Source organism: Marmota monax, unplaced genomic scaffold, assembly GCF_021218885.2.
Source record: "Marmota monax isolate L192 unplaced genomic scaffold, Marmota_monax_Labrador192_F-V1.1 WCK01_AAM20220418_F8-fsc00004, whole genome shotgun sequence".
NCBI lineage: Eukaryota > Metazoa > Chordata > Mammalia > Rodentia > Sciuridae > Marmota > Marmota monax.
In genome coordinates this window covers 12543271-12565305 of record NW_026692881.1, presented here as the reverse complement: position 1 = coordinate 12565305, position 22035 = coordinate 12543271, and the positions used below count along the sequence as shown (strand labels likewise).

At 40.4% G+C, this 22035-nt stretch overlaps 1 protein-coding gene across 3 annotated transcripts in view; it reads right to left on the bottom strand.

Moving 5' to 3' along the window:
• Positions 1-2880: 2880 nt before the first annotated feature.
• The window catches only part of Entpd1 (ectonucleoside triphosphate diphosphohydrolase 1), a 141172-nt gene continuing 122017 nt past the window's right edge, over positions 2881-22035 (bottom strand). For all 3 annotated transcript variants that reach the window (XM_046450363.2, XM_046450366.2, XM_046450364.2), the window contains 2 exons: positions 5925-6062; positions 2881-3705 (listed from right to left, as the gene is read on the bottom strand). In XM_046450363.2, the coding sequence (XP_046306319.1) occupies positions 3499-3705; positions 5925-6062 (345 nt within the window). In that variant the 3' untranslated portion in view covers positions 2881-3498. The remainder of the gene's footprint in view (positions 3706-5924; positions 6063-22035) is intronic.

The window sequence follows — 22035 nt, the reverse complement described above, 5'->3', positions numbered from 1 at the left end:
TAATTCTACTTTCATAGCTTTTATTTTGCAAGCAGCCCACACCTGTGACAGGTACTCTGTTTACCCTCGAAGGATGCACACAGAACCAGCTGAAAGAATCATATGGTTAGTGAGTGCAGCTAATTATTAGCAACTATCATTCTCTAACCAGATAGTAAATACTGAAAGTTGAATTGGGACCAGACCAAGTTGGGTGAAATTCAGTTTATCTTTCAAATTGAGAATGGGAATATATTTTGATAGTACTTTTACAATCATGTGGAAAACCATTATTTTGAGAATCCTTACAAGACTGATGTTTATTTTGATATTCATATTTGCATTTTGAGAAATGCAAACATCAAGAATTCTCTTGTATTATATTTGAATCCAGGTGAAATATTCCCCAGGGCTATCATCAGTCATGTTAGCCCATGTAACAGGCATCTCTGTGTTCACATGAAAGCAGCAAAACTTCAGGATTCAAGTAACATTCTCAGCTAGGATCTTAAAGGCTATTTTAATAATGTTAACCTACATATAATAAATATTATAACAAGAATATTACAGCATCTATAGCTGTGTAACACAACCCCCACAACACACACATGTAAGGGGAAAACAAAGGCTTATCACCTGCCTTTTTAATTTTGAATGTGTTTTTAGATGTGTATTACTCAAGTGGTAATCACTGGTCACACATAGCTAGTGTTAAGCACTTGAAATTTAAAGAGTCTTAATTAAGATGCCCTGTAAAATGCAATACACACATCAGATTATGAAACCTTAGTATTATATTAATAATTTTTTATTAATTACATGTTGAAATGAGAATATTGTGGGTTCAGCACTTTGTTAAACTCTCCTTGGTCACCCAGTTTGAAATATGCATCTTGTTTCTTACAGGAACCTTGACTAATGTAACAATAAAATGAAGTATAGTTTTAAAAAATTCTACTAATATCACATTTTACATTTATTTATAAGAATTGAATTAGTTGAAACCCTTCTCTCCCCCCACTCACATACAGCCTAATTGAATAACTTTATTCATTTATTATTTATTTATTATTTATTTTGTTGTTGTTGTAGATGGACATAATACCTTTATTTTTTATTTATTTTTATGTGGTGTGAGGATCAACCCAGTGCCTTCCTCATGCTAGGCAAGCACTTCACTACTAAACTACAAACCCAGCCCCAACTTCATTTATTTTGTCTACAAAAGAAACCACTTAGCTGATTTCTTTTCCCTGAGGATGTACAAAAAAAAAAAATTTCCCACTTTATAGGGAAATACGGTTATTAAGAACCAGGTTTTGAGTCCTGAGTGCAAATCTAGTGATAAATAGTAATCAGTTACAACCAGGGACCAATCCAATGTTAAAATTAGTTGATAAGGACCCATATTATATCGCCTACTCCACCCAGAATGGCCCAAAGCAAATCTTGGATCTACTTCAAAACAAAAAAACCCTTCTTTTGAATGAAACTGAGATTAGATATTGTACATAATTTCATAATTTGACCTTTTAACAAATGGAGTTTGTCTCCCAAATACTTTGAAGGATTTTGTTTTTAGCAACAAGACAGAAATGAAATAAGATTTATGTTGCATGAAGGAAATTAGTAAATTCTAATTCCAACTGCTGAGGATAAGTGTTCAGAAAAGGAAAAGCAAAGATTTGGGCAGAAGATGTGAGTTTGAGTTTCAGCTCTGCCATGGGCATTAGGAGGGGTAATACCTACCTTCTTGGGATCGCTGTGAGATTGGAATGAGAAAATAAAGATAATGCCTTTGAGCACAGAACCTGGGACAGCAGAAATTCCGTCAATATCAGCTGTAATAATAATAAGAAGACTTTTAACATGTTCCAGTTGGGTTCCTTATTCTTAATTAAGCTTCTAAGTTTGATTGTGAGTAACAGAAAAGAAAGGTTCCTTCCCACAGCTTTATTAAATTTATATTCACCTGTTGTAAAAATGGCTTGGTTATTCAACAGATTTAGGGACATTTGGCTTCTTGTTTCTGGGAGATCCTTCCTTCCCCCATCAGCTCAACAGTCAGTCCCCAGATCCAGACATGGACAGTGAGCCTGGTAGTAGTGAGAATAAGACATCACCACTCAGTGCCACTCAACAGGTAACTGTTGAATTCACAATCCTCCTGCCTCAGCCTTGAAGCAATCCTTAAAGGAAGGAAGCACAGGTTCTCTTCATGGCTCCATGATAAGGCCCATAGCTAGTTCTTTCACGAAATATTCCATGGAATAAGTAAAGGAAGCCCAAGTTTGGGTGACAGAAATGGTAACAGTACTTTCAGACTGGGTTCCTGGTCCATTTTGGTATGTAATTACTTTGATAGGGCAAAAGCATACCACTCCATTCTGATACCACCCTATCTATAAATGATACCCCTGGACAATAAAATTTGGCCTTCCTTTAAAACTCCACTGGTCCTCTTTGAAGTGAAGTTGATTAGCACATACAGCTGTTAGCTGAGGGGTTTGTGGTTTTATTCTATTCAGGGATGGTCTTGTCTCTGCAACTTCTTGGTGATGAAATGTTAGTGAACTAATAGAGCTGATGTTTGCACAACATTGCAAATGTACTGATTGCCACTGAACTGCACTGAATTGAGTGTTCAGATGGTGAATTTTATGTTATATGTATTTTAATATAATGAGCTCAAAACTCCAAAGATGCATTGGAGGGTGCACTTTCCCAACCCTGACTTGTAACTGTATTTTTCTTCCCAGCATGTATACACCTATTTCATAGTTTGTCTTGAAATCTGAATGCCTATACATGTGTCTGCTTTTTAAAAATCTCCTGTGTGAGCATTCCACTTGGTAGCATTGAACATCACCTAGGAATATGTGACAAATTCACACCCCTATGTCAAGAGGATTAAGAATTTTATTAACTGCATGGACACACAGATCCCTTTGCAAAACTCTTTGGCCTTAGCACACGTTTGCCTACTCTAGAAAATTCTCCTGCCCTAAGGGGCAAGGCTGAGAAGGACATAGGGTCTGCACTCCCCAAAGGCATTGTATGGCTTTCTTAATAAATGGGAAGCAGGGGGTAGAGAGGGATCCTCAAAGAGTAAGACTGAACCAGTTTCTGGGATTCTTCTTTTAGCCACTCCATTTCCCAGCATAGGACTCAGGACTCTCAGTTCTTCCAGACATGAGTCAATATTGTTCTTTTATAAAGCAAAAATCATGAAAAGTGGCAGGTCTCAAAGACCTTCACAAGCACACAATACAAAGGAGGACTATGGTAGGTGGGAAAGACTCATAAAAGACAGCGTCTGTCAGGAAGTTCTTGAGGCAGAGGGTGGTGAATTATCTCCCAAGGAAATGCCTCAGCAGAAGCCAAGGAAGCTTTGTGCTAGTCAAGACACCCTGGCAGGCTCAGGAGGAGGCTGCTGGACACCACACACTGCTGGATGGAGGGAGGCGCTTCCTGGGCAGGTTTGTTCTGAGTCCAGGCAGAAGATTTCAGGTGCTCCTGCTATACCATTTCTCTCCGGAAATATGACGATTTCTTACATATAAACAAGGTTGCAATGATCCCTGAGACTAATATCATGGAGAAGAGGACCATGAGGAACACATAAGTTGAGTGGTAGAGAGGTGCGGTGAATGGCTGTTCAGCTGGGATCATGTTGGTCAGGTTCAGCATGTAGCCCAATGTCCACCCGGCGCTGGATTTGTCAATCTGCAAGAGTGAGGAAAGTGTGTTGTTTATGGTCCAAGAGATACTTTACAGGTTTCTTCCAACCTCATCCAGGACACTGCAGCTGACATGTTGACAGCACCCCATGCAATTTTCTAAATGGATTGATTTCATAGTCTATTGGGAATATGGTTGTGGGGAAAATACAAGCAAAGGATTAGAAGAGAGTTTGAAGCCTCACTGCCATAGTCCCAAAGTCAGAAAGGCCTTTGGTGAGTGACTGCCCACTGCACTTTTGGAACTCTTGGCATTCTTATTCTCCTGCTTATATGAATGTGTGGAGTGGGGAAGAGGGATGAGGGGAGGTGAGAGGAAGCAGGTAAAAGGGTGAAGGAATAATGAATGTCTCTGGCCTTTTACACCTTTGTCAAGCCAAGAAACATCTGTAAATCATCAGGCCTTCTACATGATTCACTTAGGGGAAAGCTGTGGAAAACAGTAAATCAACCTCACCAAGGTGGGCAGACTATGCACATGCATGGGAAGGTTTCTTATTAAATGATAAAACACGCAGTGATCCTCTTATAGGAATAATTTCCAGTCACCTCAGAACTTATTGGAATATAGGGAATCTTTGAATTCTAAATGTGGAAATGCTTTTATTACATGAGTTGTGCATGGCCACAGAAGAAGTATTAGGAGGTACAGATAGAAGGAAAGAAGAAAATTAAAAACCATCCACACGTCACCACTCAGAAATTGCTACACATTTTGTGGCATATCCTTCTAGTGCTCTCTGAGAACTTTTTAATTATAAAGAAGTGGAGTTAAATTGTGCACACAATAATTCATTTAACAATCCCTAGAGAACATCCTCCAGGTTTATTAAGATAGTCCTACATTGTTTCCACTTCATTGTCCCTGGCATGAACTGCCTTATATAATCACTCTTACTCACCTTAGCCAGTCATTTCTAAATCCTAAAAATGGAGTAATTGGACACCACGATGTGCCCATTTTAAAGGCTCTTAGCACACATTGTCATAACAGTACATGTCCCTTCTCCCCCAAACCCTTACTAATATTGGGAATTAATAATTTGTAAAACATCCACTTCCCTGTGGGGAATGGAAACCTTATCTGACTGCATGTGTCAAGAAGGCTCCAGAGGTAAAGGAGTTATCATTCAGGCTTTAGAAATCAGGGCTGCTCTGTGTGTCAGTAAAAAATGTGAACTAGTTCCTTCAGAGAAACAAAATAGACTGTAATTGGATGGAAGAGAGTCTGAGATATTAAAATCAGGAAAACATATGAGTTTGAATTAGAAGGCCCATACTGAAAAGAATGGACTCATACTACTGTATTTGGAGCTGCTACAGCATCTGCATCAATGATTTATTTTGCTTGATATCACCATATTTTAAATGGAGTTAAAATGTGTTTTCCCTTAGTGTATATGGTTTTAAAATCTCCAGTAATGCTACTCTTTTTCTTTTTTTTTTTTTACTCTTGTTATTTTTTGTCAAGCTGATGTCAAAGTTTCTATACTCATGATTACCTGCAGGTGGCGCTATGGCAAAACCAGCAGTGAGGTTGCACTATGGCTCCAGCTAAGCCTGGCTTCTAAGCATCAGCCCCATTCCCAGCCACTCAGTTCCTTTCCTGGCACAGGGCTCTCAGATTGGTCACTCTTGAAGCAACAACCAACAAGGCCTCCATTCCTTACAAGGAACCATGATCATCCTTTCTAAGTTTGTGCAAGGGGCTTTAGGAAGAGATTTTATTTTGCAGTTACTCCATACAGTCATGGTCTCTAATAACTTTATTTTATTTTATATGTTAATTTTCATGTGGTGCTGAGGATCAAATCCAGTGCCTCAGATATGCTAGGCAAATGTTCTACCACTGAGCCAGAACCCTGGCCCCTGGGATGGATTTTGAAGTCAGCACAACACAATCACTGTGGCTACTGAAATGATTTATATTAACCTCTCATTTTTTGTTTTAGGAGAATTAGCCACTGTTCTGTGGGCAGACAGGTACAACTGAGAATTCAGGTTGCGCTCCTTGGGGAGATGGCCATAGGTGGTTGATATTCCCAGCAGGGCTTCACACAGTATGGCATCATGGGTTAGAGGTGAAATGGCAGAACAGAACATCAGGCCAAAACAAATCAGGTCAACTCCTACCATTTTCAAGACCCAAGCTTCTTTAGTAGCTACCACCCAACTTCCCCAGTACCCAATACATTGCCAAATTACCTTGCCCATAAAACGAATGTTTTCCCAGGACTTGCTTGTGAAATGATAGCCATGCAGAAGGAGGGAGAGGATGTAGGTACCAGAAAAACAGTATTCACTCAGGTACTTCTCCTTTATTCCAGGAAAAGATGAACTCACCTAGAAATGAAGCAAAGTAAATATACTGTACAAAGGCACCTCTCCAAGTCTCTCTTCCTTATTACTAGACTTGATGAAGCAAGGAGAAAGGCTGAGCCCATGTGAGCCTGAGGCCAGGCTCTCCCAGTGGCTCTGGGATCGGTGCTGCTCTCCTTCAGTAGGTGGAAGAAAGTTTAGTTTGGGGTCTCCTAAGGAGGCTTTCTATTCCTCCATAGAGTTCTGTACAATATCAATAGATGCTCCAGGAAAAAAAGTAGTTCCTATACTCTAGGAGGTTCAGAACCAGTTAATTTAAGTATCTGGTTCTGTCCCCTAAAGTTGAAGTTTTGCAGTCACATTATCATATTAATATCTGTATAAAATATGGCACATAAGAAATCCATTATCCTTTGTTTAATCAGAGTGCCCTAAATGCTCTTGAGGAGAGACTTGGGCTTAGTACCTCTATAAGTATCTTAACAAAATAATGTACAGCTGGGTGCAGTTGCCCATGACTCTAATCCTAGTGGCTTAGGAGGCTGAGGCAGGAGGATAGGGACTTCAAAGTCAGCCTCAGCAATTTAGGGAGGGCCTGAGTAACTCAGTGAGACCCTGTCTCTGAATAATACAAAATGTGGCTAAGGATGTTGCTCAGTGATTAAGTGCCCCTGAGTTCAATCCCCAGTACAAAAAAAAAAAAAAAAAAAAAAAAAGTCCTCACCACTCAGCTTAGACCCTGAGCTGACAGGGTCTAAGCTGGAACTACCAACTCAGAATCTGCATTTTAATACTATTCTCAGGTCATTTATATGCACAATAATGTTTGAGAAACGGAGTTCTGGAACACACTTTAAGAAGCATTTTGCTAAAGACTACTGAAAGTGCCAGCTTCTTACCTTCTGTATTCTCTCCTTACTTAACCTTTCTAAAAATATCTGATTCACATAAAGTCCTCATTCATCTTGTTAAGTCCTTGTTTGTTCATCCCATTTTCTACTGAAGATATTAAGAGCTGCCTGCCACTCCCTGCCCTTATCCATCTAGCTGTTGTGATGATATAGCCTGCTCTGCTCCTCCTCCTGCCTTAGTTAGAGGACAACAGGCTAGGACATCTCTTGGTCAGCCCAGAGTTCTGTTTGTAGCTCCATTTCTTGGCCCTTAAGTTGGGCATTCTCTCCTGAACACATGGGCAGAGAAAGAACTAACATTTTAGAGATATATCATGTACTCAAAACTATGCCAAATATTTTATATGTAGTATCTCCCTGCCCTGTCTTTCCAGTTTTTTATACTTCCTAAAAAACATGTCATCTATAAATCTTATCTTCTGACTGGGGTCTCAAAAGAGCATTTTATAAAATTCAATACCCTTCCTGATAAAAATTCTCAACAAATTAAGTACAGAAGGAATTCCAAAACAATAAAGGTTATGTAAGAAAAGCCCATGGCCAATATCATACTGAATGGAAACGACTGAGAGCATTTCCTTCTAAGATATGAAGCAAGACAAGAATGTTGAATTGTAGCACTAATAGTTTAAGTAGTACTGGAAGTCTTAGCAAGAACAAGTAGGGAAGAGAGAAAAATAATTAGTACCCAAATTGTAAAGTAAGAAATCAAATTATCCCTGTTTACAGACTTGATTTAATGCATAGCAGAACTAAATTCTCCATTAAAAGTCTATCAGAACTGATAAATAAAGTTATAAAACAAATTTAATTAAATTAACAATGTTTCAGAACACAAAATCAACATATAAATAACAGTTACATTTTATATTCCAACAATTATTTTGGTGAAAAAGAAATAAAGCAAGAAATGTCATCCACAAGAGCTTTCAAAAATACATAGGAATAAATTTAACCAAGGAAGTTGGTCCAATGAAAGAAATTCAAAAAGAAAATCAGAAATGGAAAAGGTATTATTTGCATGGATGGGAAGAATTAATACCATTAAAATGATAATATTACATAAAGTAGTCTACATATTCAATGCCATCCCCATCCCCAAACTAAGAGTCATCATTACAGAAATGTGAAAAAAAACCCTTACATTTCATATAGAAATCCCCCCCACTACACATACAGAATATCCAAAGCAATAACAAGAAAAACAAACTACCACTACTAACAACAAAAACAAAGTTTGATCTTTACAATACCTGACTTCAAAATAGACTATTCAAAGCTACAATAGCCCAAACTGCATGGTACTGGATATGCATAAGCAGAAGAATGAAACTAGGTTTCTAGCTCTCACCATATAGAAAAACTGTTTCAAAATGGGTCAAAGATCTAAGGTAAGACTTGAAACTATGAAATAACCAGCAAACAACATAGAGGATATCCTTCAAGACATTGGTGTAGGCAAAGATTTTTTTTATAAAACCGAAAAAACTTGGATAACAAAAGTAAAAATATACTAATAAGATTATCTCAAAGAAGCTTCTGCATAGCAAATGAAGCAACCAGTATTAAAAAGGAAATAACAGAATGGTAGAAATTATTTACAAATTATTCATCTGACATGGGATTAATATCCAGATTATACAAGGAACTCAAACAGTCAAAAATCCCAAATAATTAAGCTAAAAAATGAACAAATGTCTGAATCCTTAAAGGAAAATATACACAGGGCCAACATGTGTATGAAAAAATATGTTCAATTTTCTAATCAGGGAAATGCACATCAAAACCACACTGAAATATTATTTCACTCCAGTTTTAATGGCTATTATTAAAAAGACACAAAATAAATGCTAGTGAGGAGACAGATGAAGGGGAACTCTTATGTACAATCAGTGGGAATGTAAATTAGTACAGTCATTATGGAAAAAAGTATGGAGTGTGTTTAAAAAATTAAAAATCGAATTATTATATGATCTGTCAATATCACACCTGGGAAAATATCCACAGGAAATGAAATTGTTACATCCAAGAGATACCTGTAATACTCCTATTATGGTGTAGATATGAGGTGTCCCCCAAAAGTTCATGTAATGCAAGAAAGTTTAGATGTCAAATGATTGAGATATGAGAGTTTTAGCTTAATCAGTGCATTGGTCACTGATAGGAATTAACTGGGCGGTAACTGTAGGGAGGTGAAGAGCAGCTGGAGGAGGTGAGTCACTGGGCATGGCTTTGGAGTTTATATTCTGTTTGTGGTGAGTGGAGCTCTCTCTGCTCTTGGTGCCATGTCCTGACCTACTTTCCTCTCCCACGCCCTTCTGCCATGATGTCCTGCTTTGCTTTAGGTCAAACAATATTAAGTCAGATAACCCTGGACTGAACCTCTAAAACCATGAGCCCCCAAATAAAATTTTCCTCCTCCATGTTGTTCTTGTCAGGTCTTTGATTCAGGAGATTTGGGAACTCTTTGGAATTTGTGGCAGGAATTTTGAAAAGTTTAGAGGTACAAGTTGGAAAAGTTTTAGTTGCAAGTGGGCCTTGATGGGTGATTCTGGTGGAGTTCAGAAGACCAAAATGCAAATGGACAGCAAAGACTGAGCTCATGAGATTGCAGAGGAGAAGTAGAACTTTATTGGAAATTGGACTAGAGGTCATTCATGTTACATTGTGGCAAAGATGTTGTTTCCATTTTGCCCATGTGCTGAGACTTTCCTGAGATTGAATTTAAAGGTGAAGAACTAATGACTCTGGTAGAGGAAATCTCAAAGTAGTACAGCATTCAGGCAGTATGGCATGGATACTGCTAGAGGCTGTTAGCCAAGTTTACCATGATACTCAGGAGCAGAAAGCAGAGCAGGAAGATTTGAAAACTTGCAGTTTGGCAAGAAAAATGGGAATCAAACTCTGGCTAAGGAAGGTGTGGTTGTTAGAGATATTAAAGCCACTAAAGAAATGGTGACAACAGAAATATACAATAGAAACAGACAATAGAAAATATGGCTTCAGGGCACCTCAGAAAATGGCAAGACCACACCCATCTCAGGATCATGGATGTAAAATTTAAAATGCCTTTGAGAAGAGAGTATGAGGCACCTGGTTTGCACAGGGGCACCTAGGAAGATGTTTCACTATATTCAGCAATGCAGATACTCAGAGGTTGCTGCAGGAAGCTTGGCTACTGTTTAGATTGTGGCAGACCTGGGCATCCACCAAATGGTGCCAGTTCTGCAGGACTGAAGGATGCTGGAGTTAGAGGTCTTGGAGACTTTCAAAGGATAGCTTGGGAGCCTAGACAAGCATAGCAGAGTCGGATTCCCTATGGGCAGTCTCTGAAAGGGCAATGCCTGAAGATATGAGATGGAAGCCAAAGCTTCATTGCAGATCCCTAAGAATAAGAGATACCAGTAACCTGGGAAGTCTGCCTAGGAAAACTATAGGAATTGGGCAACTGCCAAGAGAAAGGCCTCTTGGACTTCAACCAGCAAGGCCAAAGGGCTAGAGGTACACAATCCCTTTGGAGAGAACATCATCATGCAATGTGCCTAATGGGGGTCATGGAGCTCAAAGGCCATGTTTGCCCAGCTGGATTTTGGTCTTGCTTTGGTCCCATTCCTTCATTCAATGTGCTGATTTCTCCCTGTGGAATGGAAATGTTTACTCTGCCTTTATATTTTGGATATATATAACTTGCTTTGAATTTTTTATAGGGAAGTATATCTAAGAGTTTGCCTTAGTCTCAGAGGAGCCCTTGGACATGGATTTTTGGACAATGCTGAAGCTATTAAGACAATGGAGACACTTGGAAATGAACTAAATGTATTTCACATTATAAGATGGCCATGAGCTTTTGGGGGTCAGGGGTAAAATGTTATGATTTAGATATGAGATGTCCCCTAAAGATCAAAGCTCATGTGTGAGCCAATGCAAGAAAGTTTAGAGTTAAAATGATTGGATAATGACAGCCTAAACCTAATCAGAGCCTTAATCCAGAATGAATTAATTTGGTGGTAACTATAGACAGAAAAGTGTGGCTAGAGGAGGTAGGTCACTGGGGTGTGCCCTTGGGGTATATATTTTTTCCTGTTGAGCAGAACTGGTATATATTTTTTCCTGGTGAGCAGTACTCACTCTTTCTGCTTCCTAGAGGCATGTCCTTAGTTGTTTTCCCCAACAAACACTTCCACCATGATATTCTGTCTTATCTTAGGCCCAGAGCAATGGAGCCAGCTGTCTTTGGACTGTGACCTCTGAAACTGTGAGCTCCAATAAACTTTTTTAAAAAAAATTTTTATTGTTGGTTGTTCAAAACATTACATAGTTCTTGATATATCATATTTCACACTTTGATTCAAGTGGGTTATGAACTCCCATTTTTACCCCGTATACAGATTGCAAAATCACATCAGTTACACATCCATTGATTCACATATTGCCATACTAGTGTCTGTTGTATTCTGCTGCCTTTCCTATCCTCTACTATCCCCCCTCCCCTCCCCTCCCCTCCCCTCCCCTCCCCTCTTCTCTCTCTACCCCCTCTACTGTCATTCATTTCTCCCCCTTGTATTATTTTTCCCTTTCCCCTCACTTCCTCTTGTATGTAATTTTGTATAACCCTGAGGGTCTCCTTCCATTTCCATGCAATTTCCCTTCTCTCTCCCTTTCTCTCCCACCTCTCATCCCTGTTTAATGTTAATCTTCTTTTCATGCTCTTCGTCCCTACTCTGTTCTTAGTTACTCTCCTTATATCAAAGAAGACATTTGGCATTTGTTTTTTAGGGATTGGCTAGCTTCACTTAGCATAATCTGCTCTAATGCCATCCATTTCCCTGCAAATTCTATGATTTTTGTCATTTTTTAATGCAGAGTAATACTCCATTGTGTATAAATGCCACATTTTTTTTTATCCATTCGTCTATTGAAGGGCATCTAGGTTGGTTCCACAGTCTTGCTATTGTGAATTGTGCCGCTATGAACATCGATGTAGCAGTGTCCCTGTAGCATGCTCTTTTTAGGTCTTTAGGGAATAGACCAAGAAGGGGAATAGCTGGGTCAAATGGTGGTTCCATTTTCAGCTTTCCAAGAAATCTCCATACTGCTTTCCAAATTGGCTGCACCAATTTGCAGTCCTACCAGCAATGTACAAGTGTACCCTTTTCCCCACATCCTCGCCAGCACTTGTTGTTGTTTGACTTCATAATGGCTGCCAATCTTACTGGAGTGAGATGGTATCTTAGGGTGGTTTTGATTTTCATTTCTCTGACTGCTAGAGATGGTGAGCATTTTTTCATGTACTTGTTGATTAACTGTATGTCCTCCTCTGAGAAGTGTCTGTTCAGGTCCTTGGCCCATTTGTTGATTGGGTTATTTGTATCTTATTGTCTAATTTTTTGAGTTCTTTGTATACTTTGGATATTAGGGCTCTATCTGAAGTGTGAGGAGTAAAGATTTGTTCCCAGGGTGTAGGCTCCCTATTTACCTCTCTTATTGTTTCTTTTGCTGAGAAAAAACTTTTTAGTTTGAGTAAGTCCCATTTGTTGATTCTAGTTATTAACTCTTGTGCTATGGGTGTCCTATTGAGGAATTTGGAGCCCGACCCCACAGTATGTAGATCATAGCCAACTTTTTCTTCTATCAGATGCCGTGTCTCTGATTTGATATCAAGTTCCTTGATCCATAACTTTTGTGCATGGCGAGAGAAAGGGATTCAGTTTCATTTTGTTGCATATGGATTTCCAGTTTTCCCAGCACCATTTGTTGAAGATGCTATCCTTCCTCCATTGCATGCTTTTAGCCCCTTTTCCAATAAGCTTTTTATTCTCTACATTGTTCTTGTCAGGTCTTTTGATCACAGCAACAAAAACCCAACTAAAACAACTCCCATGTTTCTTGCAGGACTACTCATGATAGCCAGGATATGGAATCAACAAAGCATCTATCAACTGATGAATGGATAAAGAATATGTGATATATAAATGAATATACTCAGCTAAAAAAAAGAATGAAATCCTGTCACAGCAACATGGATGAAACTTGAAGACATTATGTAAAGAGAAATAAGTCTGGCAAAGAAAAATAAGTACCACACATGTTCTTTACTCTTTTGTGGAAATTAAAAAAAAAAACTATCACAACAAAGAAGAGAATGGAATAGTAATCACTGGAGACTGGAAATATAGGGGTAGGGTGGACAGAGAGAGCTTAGATTAGGGCCTTTAAAACAGGGGCAATTAGTTCTGTTATTCCATACTAGTAAGGTAATTAGTTTGTAATAATGTATGATCATTTCAAAATACCTAGAAAAAAAGATAAAGGTTTCTGACACATAGAAATGATTAATATTTGAGGAAATGGGGGCTGGGGCTCAGTGGTAGAGTGCTCGCCTAGCATGTGCAAGGAGCTGGTTCAATCCTCAGCACCACATAAAAATAAATAAAATAAAGGTATTGTGTCCAACTACAACTAAAAAAAATTTTTAAAAATTTGAGGAATTGGAATTTCTTGTTACCCTAATTTGATCATTACACATTATATATGTATTATATTATCATATTATAAAGCACATGAGGTAGGTAATCTTATACCAGTTAAATAAGAATTTCTGGGAGTGGAACATGGCCTCAGTTAACAAAACAAAACAAACACAGTAAGATACCACCTCACTCCTCTTGGAATGAATATCATCAAAAAGCCAAAAGTGCACTGGGATGTAATTCAGAAATAGCGTGCTTGTCTGGCATACACAAGGCCTTGGGAGAGTCCCAGCACTGCCAAAAAGGAAAAAAAATAGACAAATGATAACTAATGTTGGCAAAGATGTAGAGAAAAATAACTCTTACGTATTGTTGGGAATGTAACTTTGTCACAGCAATTATGAAAAAAAATATAGAGATTCCTAAAAATTTTTTTTTCCTTGAAAAAGAAAATTTTTCTTTTAAAAATATTTTAATTGATTTTTAAAAAAATAAATGACAGGAGACGGGGAGAAGATGGCGGCGAGGGGAGTGCATTACCCCCGTGTGCTGCTTCACTGTGTGGGAGTATGACAAGTCAGGACGGCTAAAGGATATCTTGTTAGGAATTTCCAGCAATAGTGGGGTGCGCCGGAACCTGGAGGAAGGATTTCCATTGCACGAGGATCGGCTACGGGGACTCAAACGCGAGAGGTTTGTCGCACGGAGGGTAAAACTGCTTATTCAGCAAATCGCCCCGCGGCTAGAGTCTGCAAGGCGCGCTGGGATAGAGACGCAGGGTTACAGTGCTGCAGTTTCTGCCAGACGCGCAAGCACCGCACTCAGGGCTGAATTCTGGGTTCGAGACGGGGGAAGGAAGCGGTCCATCTCGGTTCTCCACACCGGTCAGACCACAGAGGAGGCCAGCAGCCACCATGTTGGTAAACTGACGTCACCACACCTGTTTTTGACTGACCGCAGCTCATTCAGCCATAGAACAGGTAATTTCAGGCTGCAATTCGCCTGTGGCTCGCAGACAGATTGCTAGGGTTCAGCGCCTGGGTGCTTCTTAAAATCTGATCTTATCGGAGTGAACACGGAGCGCGGGGCGGCCGAGTTCCGGCTCCCGGAACCGTCCCGGAACCGCCCTGGCTCAGGGCTGCGGAGCCCGTGGAGGCTGCTTCTTGGACCCTGCTACTATCAGAGCATACACCAAGCACTAAGAAGCCGAATTCTGGCTCCCAGAACTGAGCCCACGGGGGCTGCTTCTTGGAGCTTACACTTATAGGAGCTTACACCGAGCACGGAGCGGCCGAGTTCCGGCTCCCGGAACTTCCCTGGACCGGGGCTAGGAGCCCGCGGAAACTGTGTCTCGGTCCGTGTCCTGCTGAGGGCTGGTCAGGACTCACCCGTTGCTTGGGTTGCCCGGCAAGGAGAACGAAATGCTGCCATTCGCATAGGATACCAACATGGCAGAGATCTGATGTCAGCAGAAAGCGGTGGAGGAGAGATCTTCATCAATACCAGCGGTGACATAAGCAGTTGGTCTCCTGGTAAGGGGGGTGAGGCTCAGTCACCCGAGTCTCCTCAATTTGTCCTCGAGCCAGAGGGAAGGAGCCGAGCCGCCGCCAGCCCCCGGAGCAGGCCCAGCGGCTCGCCAGCGTGGTGACCGCGTGACCCCAATTGGAGAGGGGGCGGAGCGGAGCCGCCACCCACACCCGCCAGGTGGGCAGACCCACGACCCAGTAGTACATGGGCGTGGTAGGAGGGGCAGGGCAGAGCCGCCCTTCGCGCTTGCAAGGTAAACAGACCTGTGACAGCCTGGCGGGTCAGGCCCAGTGGCCTGCCAGTGTGGTACACACGTCACCCCAACTCGAGTAGGGGCAGAGCAGATCCTTCTCCCACGCCCGGATCAGGCCCTGCCGGTGTGGTGGTCACGTGACCCCAATTGGAGTGGGGGCGGAGCGGAACCACCACCTGTGCCCGCAGGGTGAGCAGACCAGTGATCAACCTGCAGATCAGGCCCAGGGGTCCGCAGGCGTGGTAGGAGGGGCAGGGCAGATCCGCCGCCCGCGCCTTCAAGGTAGGCAGACCTACAACAGACCGGCGGATCAGGCCCAGGAGCCTGCCGGCGTGGTAAAAACACCACCCTAATTGGAGTAGTGACAGAGCAGAGTCGCCTCCCTTGCCAGGAACAGACCCAGCGTCCTGCAGGCGGGGTAGTCACGACACCCCAATTGGAGTAGGGGCAAAGCAGAGCCTCCACCCGTGCCCGAAAGGTGGGCAGATCTGCGACCGACCAGCGGGACAGGCCCAGTGGCCTGCTGGTACGACAGACACGTCACCCCATTTGGAGTAGGGGCAGAGTAGAGCTGCCGCCCGTGCCTGCAGGGTAGGCAAACCTGCAACCGACCGGCGGATCAGGCCCGGTGGCCTGCCGGCGTGGTACACTCGTCACCCCAATTGGAGTAGGGGCAGAACAGAGCCGCCACCAGCTCCCAGAACAGGCCCAGTGACCTGCCGGCGTGGTAGCCACGACACCCCAATTGGAATAAGGAGAGAGCAGAGCCGCCGCCCGCACCTGCAGGAAAGATACGCAAGCAGTATGAAAAGACAAGGAAAGAAAGGACCACAAGCAATGCAGGTCAACGCAACTTTAGAAGAGGTAACAGCTGCAGCAGATGGAATGTCAGATAAAGAATTCAGGATATACATGCTTCAGATGATCTGGAGTATCAAGGAAGACATTAAACAGCAAAATCAGACAATGAAAGATCACTTCGACAACGAATTACGCAAACAAATCCAGGAAGCAAAGGATCAACTATACAGGGAGATAGAGGTTATAAAAAACAAGCAATCAGAAATCCTAGAAATGCAGGAAGCAATAAACCAACTTAAAAACTCAATGGAGAATACTACCAACAGAGTAGAACACTTAGAAGATAGAACACCAGACAATGAAGACAAAGTATTTCAACTGGAAAAGAACATAGACAGCTCAGCAAGACTGTTAAGAAACCATGAGCAGAACATCCAAGAAATATGGGATAACATTAAGAGACCAAACTTAAGAGTCATTGGGATACAGGAAGGTACAGAGCTCCAAACCAAAGGAATGAGCAGTCTATTCAATGAAATAATACAAGAAAACTTCCCAGACATGAAGAATGAGACAGAATCCCAAATCCTAGAAGCCTACAGGACGCCGAATGTGCAAAATCATAAGAGATCCACACCTAGACACATTATAATGAAGATGCCCAACATACAGAATAAGGAGAGAATTTTAAAAGCTACAAGAGAAAGGAAGCAGATTACATTTAGGGGCAAGCCAATCAGGATAACAGCTGATCTTTCAACACAGACTCTGAAAGCTAGAAGATCCTGGAATAACATATTTCAAACACTGAAAGAAAATGGGTTCCAACCAAGAATTGTGTATCCAGCGAAATTAAGCTTCAGGATGGAGAATGAAATTAAAACCTTCCACGATAAACAAAAGTTTAAAGAATTCGCAGCTAGAAAACCATCTCTTCAAAACATCCTCGCCAAAGTATTACAGGAAGAGGAAATGGAAAATAACAATGAAAACCAACAGTGGGAGGTAGGACAGTAAAGGGGGGGGGAATAATCAAAGAGGAAAACAAACAATGTTTAGTAACAGAAATAAACAAATATGGCTGGAAGAACAACCCATATCTCAATAATAACCCTAAATGTTAATGGCTTAAACTCACCAATTAAGAGACACAGGCTAGTAGAATGGATCACAAAACAAGACCCAACAATATGCTGCCTACAGGAGACGCATTTGATAGGAAAAGACATACATAGGCTGAAGGTGAAAGGTTGGGAAAAATCATATCACTCATATGGACTTCGGAAACAAGCAGGCGTGTCCATACTCATATCAAATAAAATAGATTTCAAGCCAAAGTTAATCAAAAGAGATAAAGAGGGACACTACATACTGCTTAAGGGAACCATACACCAACAAGACATAACAATCATAAATATTTATGCCCCAAACAATGGTGCAGCTATGTTCGTCAAACAAACTCTTCTCAAGTTCAAGAGTCTAATAGACCACCACACCATAATCATGGGAGACTTCAACACACCTCTCTCGCCACTGGACAGATCTTCCAAACAAAAGTTGAATAAGGAAACTATAGAACTCAATAACACTATTAATAACCTAGACCTAATTGACATATATAGAGTATACCACCCAACATCAAGCAGTTACACTTTTTTCTCAGCAGCACATGGATCCTTCTCAAAAACAGATCATATATTATGTCACAGGGCAACTCTTAGACAATATAAAGGAGTAGAGATAATACCATGCATCTTATCTGATCATAATGGAATGAAACTGAAAATCAACGATAAAAGAAGGAAGGAAAAAGCATACATCAATTGGAGAATGAACAATAGGTTACTGAATGATCAATGGGTTATAGAAGACATCAAGGAGGAAATTAAAAAATTCTTAGAGATAAATGAAAACACAGACACAACATATCGGAATCTATGGGACACATTGAAAGCAGTTCTAAGAGGAAAATTCATTGCTTGGAGTTCATTCCTTAAAAAAAGAAAAAACCAACAAATAAATGATCTCATACTTCATCTCAAAATCCTTGAAAAAGAAGAGCAAAACAACAGCAAAAGAAGTAGAAGGCAAGAAATAATTAAAATCAGAGCTGAAATTAATGAAATCGAAACAAAATAAACAATTGAAAAAATTGACAAAACTAAAAGTTGGTTCTTTGAAAAAATAAACAAAATCGACAGACCCTTAGCGATGCTATCGAAGAGAAGAAGAGAGAGAACTCAAATTATTAGCATACAGGATGAAAAAGGCAATATCACAACAGACACTTCAGAAATACAGAAGATAATCAAAAACTATTTTGAATCCTTATACTCCAATAAATTAGAAGATAGTGAAGGCATAGATAAATTTCTTAAGTCATATGATCTGCCCAGATTGAGTCAGGAGGATATAGAAAACCTAAACAGACCAATATCAATTGAGGAAATAGAAGAAACCATAAAAAGACTACCAACTAAGAAAAGCCCAGGTCCGGATGGGTATACAGCAGAATTTTACAAAACCTTTAAAGAAGAACTAATACCAATACTTTTCAAGCTACTTCAGGAAATAGAAAAGGAGGGAGAACTTCCAAATTCATTCTATGAGGCCAACATCACCCTGATACCTAAACCAGACAAAGACACTTCAAAGAAAGAAAACTACAGACCAATATCTCTAATGAACCTAGATGCAAAAATCCTCAATAAAATTCTGGCGAATCGGATACAAAAACATATAAAAAAAATTGTACACCATGATCAAGTAGGATTCATCCCTGGGATGCAAGGCTGGTTCAATATACGGAAATCAATAAATGTTATTCACCACATCAATAGACTTAAAAATAAGAACCATATGATCATCTCGATAGATGTGGAAAAAGCATTCGACAAAGTACAGCATCCCTTTATGTTCAAAACTCTAGAAAAACTAGGGATAACAGGAACATACCTCAATATTGTAAAAGCAATCTATGCTAAGCCTCAGGCTAGCATCATTCTGAATGGAGAAAAACTGAAGGCATTCCCTCTAAAATCTGGAACAAGACAGGGATGCCCTCTCTCTCCACTTCTCTTCAACATAGTTCTCGAAACACTGGCCAGAGCAATTAGACAGACGAAAGAAATTAAAGGCATAAAAATAGGAAAAGAAGAAATTAAATTATCACTATTTGCAGATGATATGATTCTATATCTAGCAGACCCAAAAGGCTCTACAAAGAAACTATTAGAGCTAATAAATGAATTCAGCAAAGTGGCAGGATTTAAAATCAACACGCATAAATCAAAGGCATTCCTGTATATCAGCGACAAATCCTCTGAAATGGAAATGAGGACAACCACTCCATTCAAAATATCTTCAAAAAAAATAAAATACTTGGGAATCAACCTAACAAAAGAGGTGAAAGACTTATACAATGAAAACTACAGAACCCTAAAGAGAGAAATAGAAGAAGATCTTAGAAGATGGAAAAATATACCCTGTTCATGGATAGGCAGAACTAACATCATCAAAATGGCGATATTACCAAAAGTTCTCTATAGGTTTAATGCAATGCCAATCAAAATCCCAATGGCATTTCTTGTAGAAATAGAGAAAGCAATCATGAAATTCATATGGAAAAATAAAAGACCCAGAATAGCAAAAACAATGCTAAGCAAGACGTGTGAATCAGGTGGTATAGCGATACCAGACTTCAAACTATACTACAGAGCAATAGTAACAAAAACAGCATGGTACTGGTACCAAAACAGGCGGGTGGACCAATGGTACAGAATAGAGGACACAGAAACCAATCCACAAAACTACAACTATCTTATATTTGATAAAGGGGCTAAAAGCATGCAATGGAGGAAGGATAGCATCTTCAACAAATGGTGCTGGGAAAACTGGAAATCCATATGCAACAAAATGAAACTGAATCCCTTTCTCTCGCCATGCACAAAAGTGAATTCAAAATGGATCAAGGAGCTTGATATCAAATCAGAGACGCGCCGTCTGATAGAAGAAAAAGTTGGCTACGATCTACAGTCGGTGGGGTCGGGCTCCAAATTCCTCAATAGGACACCCATAGCACAAAAGTTAATAACTAGAATCAACAAATGGGACTTACTCAAACTAAGAAGTTTTTTCTCAGCAAAAGAAACAATAAGAGAGGTAAATAGGGAGCCTACATCCTGGGAACAAATCTTTACTCCTCACACTTCAGATAGAGCCCTAATATCCAGAGTATACAAAGAACTCAAAAAATTAGACAATAAGAGAACAAACAACCCAATCAACAAATGGGCCAAGGACCTGAACAGACACTTCTCAGAGGAGGACATACAGTCAATCAACAAGTACATGAAAAAATGCTCACCATCTCTAGCTGTCAGAGAAATGCAAATCAAAACCACCCTAAGATACCATCTCACTCCAGTAAGATTGGCAGCCATGAGGAAGTCAAACAACAACAAGTGCTGGCGAGGATGTGGGGAAAAGGGTACACTTGTACATTGCTGGTGGGACTGCAGATTGGTGCAGCCAATTTGGAAAGCAGTATGGAGATTTCTTGGAAAGCTGGGAATGGAGCCACCATTTGACCCAGCTATTCCCCTTCGTGGTCTATTCCCTAAAGACCTCAAAAGAGCATGCTACAGGGACACTGCTACATCGATGTTCATAGCAGCACAGTTCACAATAGCAAGACTGTGGAACCAACCTAGATGCCCTTCAATAGACGAATGGATAAAAAAAATGTGGCATTTATACACAATGGAGTATTACTCTGCATTAAAAAATGACAAAATCATAGAATTTACAGGGAAATGGATGGCATTAGAGCAGATTATGCTAAGTGAAGCTAGCCAATCCCTAAAAAACAAATGCCAAATGTCTTCTTTGATATAAGGAAAGTAACTAAGAACAGAGTAGGGACGAAGAACAGGAGAAGAAGATTAACATTTAACAGGGATGAGAGGTGGGAGGGAAAGGGAGAGAGAAGGGAAATTGCACGGTAATGGAAGGAGACCCTCAGGGTTATACAGTGGAGGGGGTAGAGAGAGAGGAGGGGAGGGGAGGGGAGAGGTGGGGAGGGGGGAGGGTGGAGGATGGGAAAGGCAGCGGAGCACAACAGACACTAGTATGGCAATTTGTAAATCAATGGATGTGTAACTGATGTGAATCTGCAATCTGTGTATGGGGTGAAGGTGGGAGTTCACAACCCACTTGAATCAAAGTGTGGAATATGATATGTCAAGAAATTTGTAATGTTTTGAACAACCCACAATAAAAAATTAAAAAAATAAATAAATAAATAAATAAATAAATGACAGGGGAATGCATTACAACTCTTATTACACATATACAGCACAAATTTTCATATCTCTGGTTGTATATAAAGTATGTTCACACGAATTCATGTCTTCATACATGCACTTTGGATAATGATGTCCATCACATTCCACCATCATTTCTAACCCCTTGCCCCCTCCCTTCCCCTCCCACCCCTCTGCCCTATCTAAAGTTCATCTATTCCTCCCATGCTATCCCTTCCTACCTGACTATGAAGCAGTCTCCTTATATCAGAGAAAACATTCGGCATTTGCTTTTTTGGGATTGGCTAACTTCACTTAGCATTATCTTCTCCAACGCCATCCATTTCCTGCAAATGCCATGATTTTATTCTCTTTTATTGCTGAGTAAAATTCCATTGTGTATATATGCCACATTTTTTAATCCATTCATCTACTGAAAGGCATGTAGGTTGGTTCCACAGTTTAGCTTTTGTGAATTGTGCTACTATAAACATTGATGTGGCTGTGTCCCTGTAGTATGCTGTTTTTAAGTCCTTTGAGTATAGACCAAAGAGTTGGATAGATGGGTCAAATAGTGGTTCTATTCCCAGTATTCTAAGGAATTTTCATACTGCTTTCCAGTTGGCTGCACCAATTTGCAGTCCCACCAGCAGTATATGAGTGTACCTTTTCCCCCACATCCTTGCCAACACTTATTATTGTTTGTCATAATAGCTGTCATTCTGACTGGAG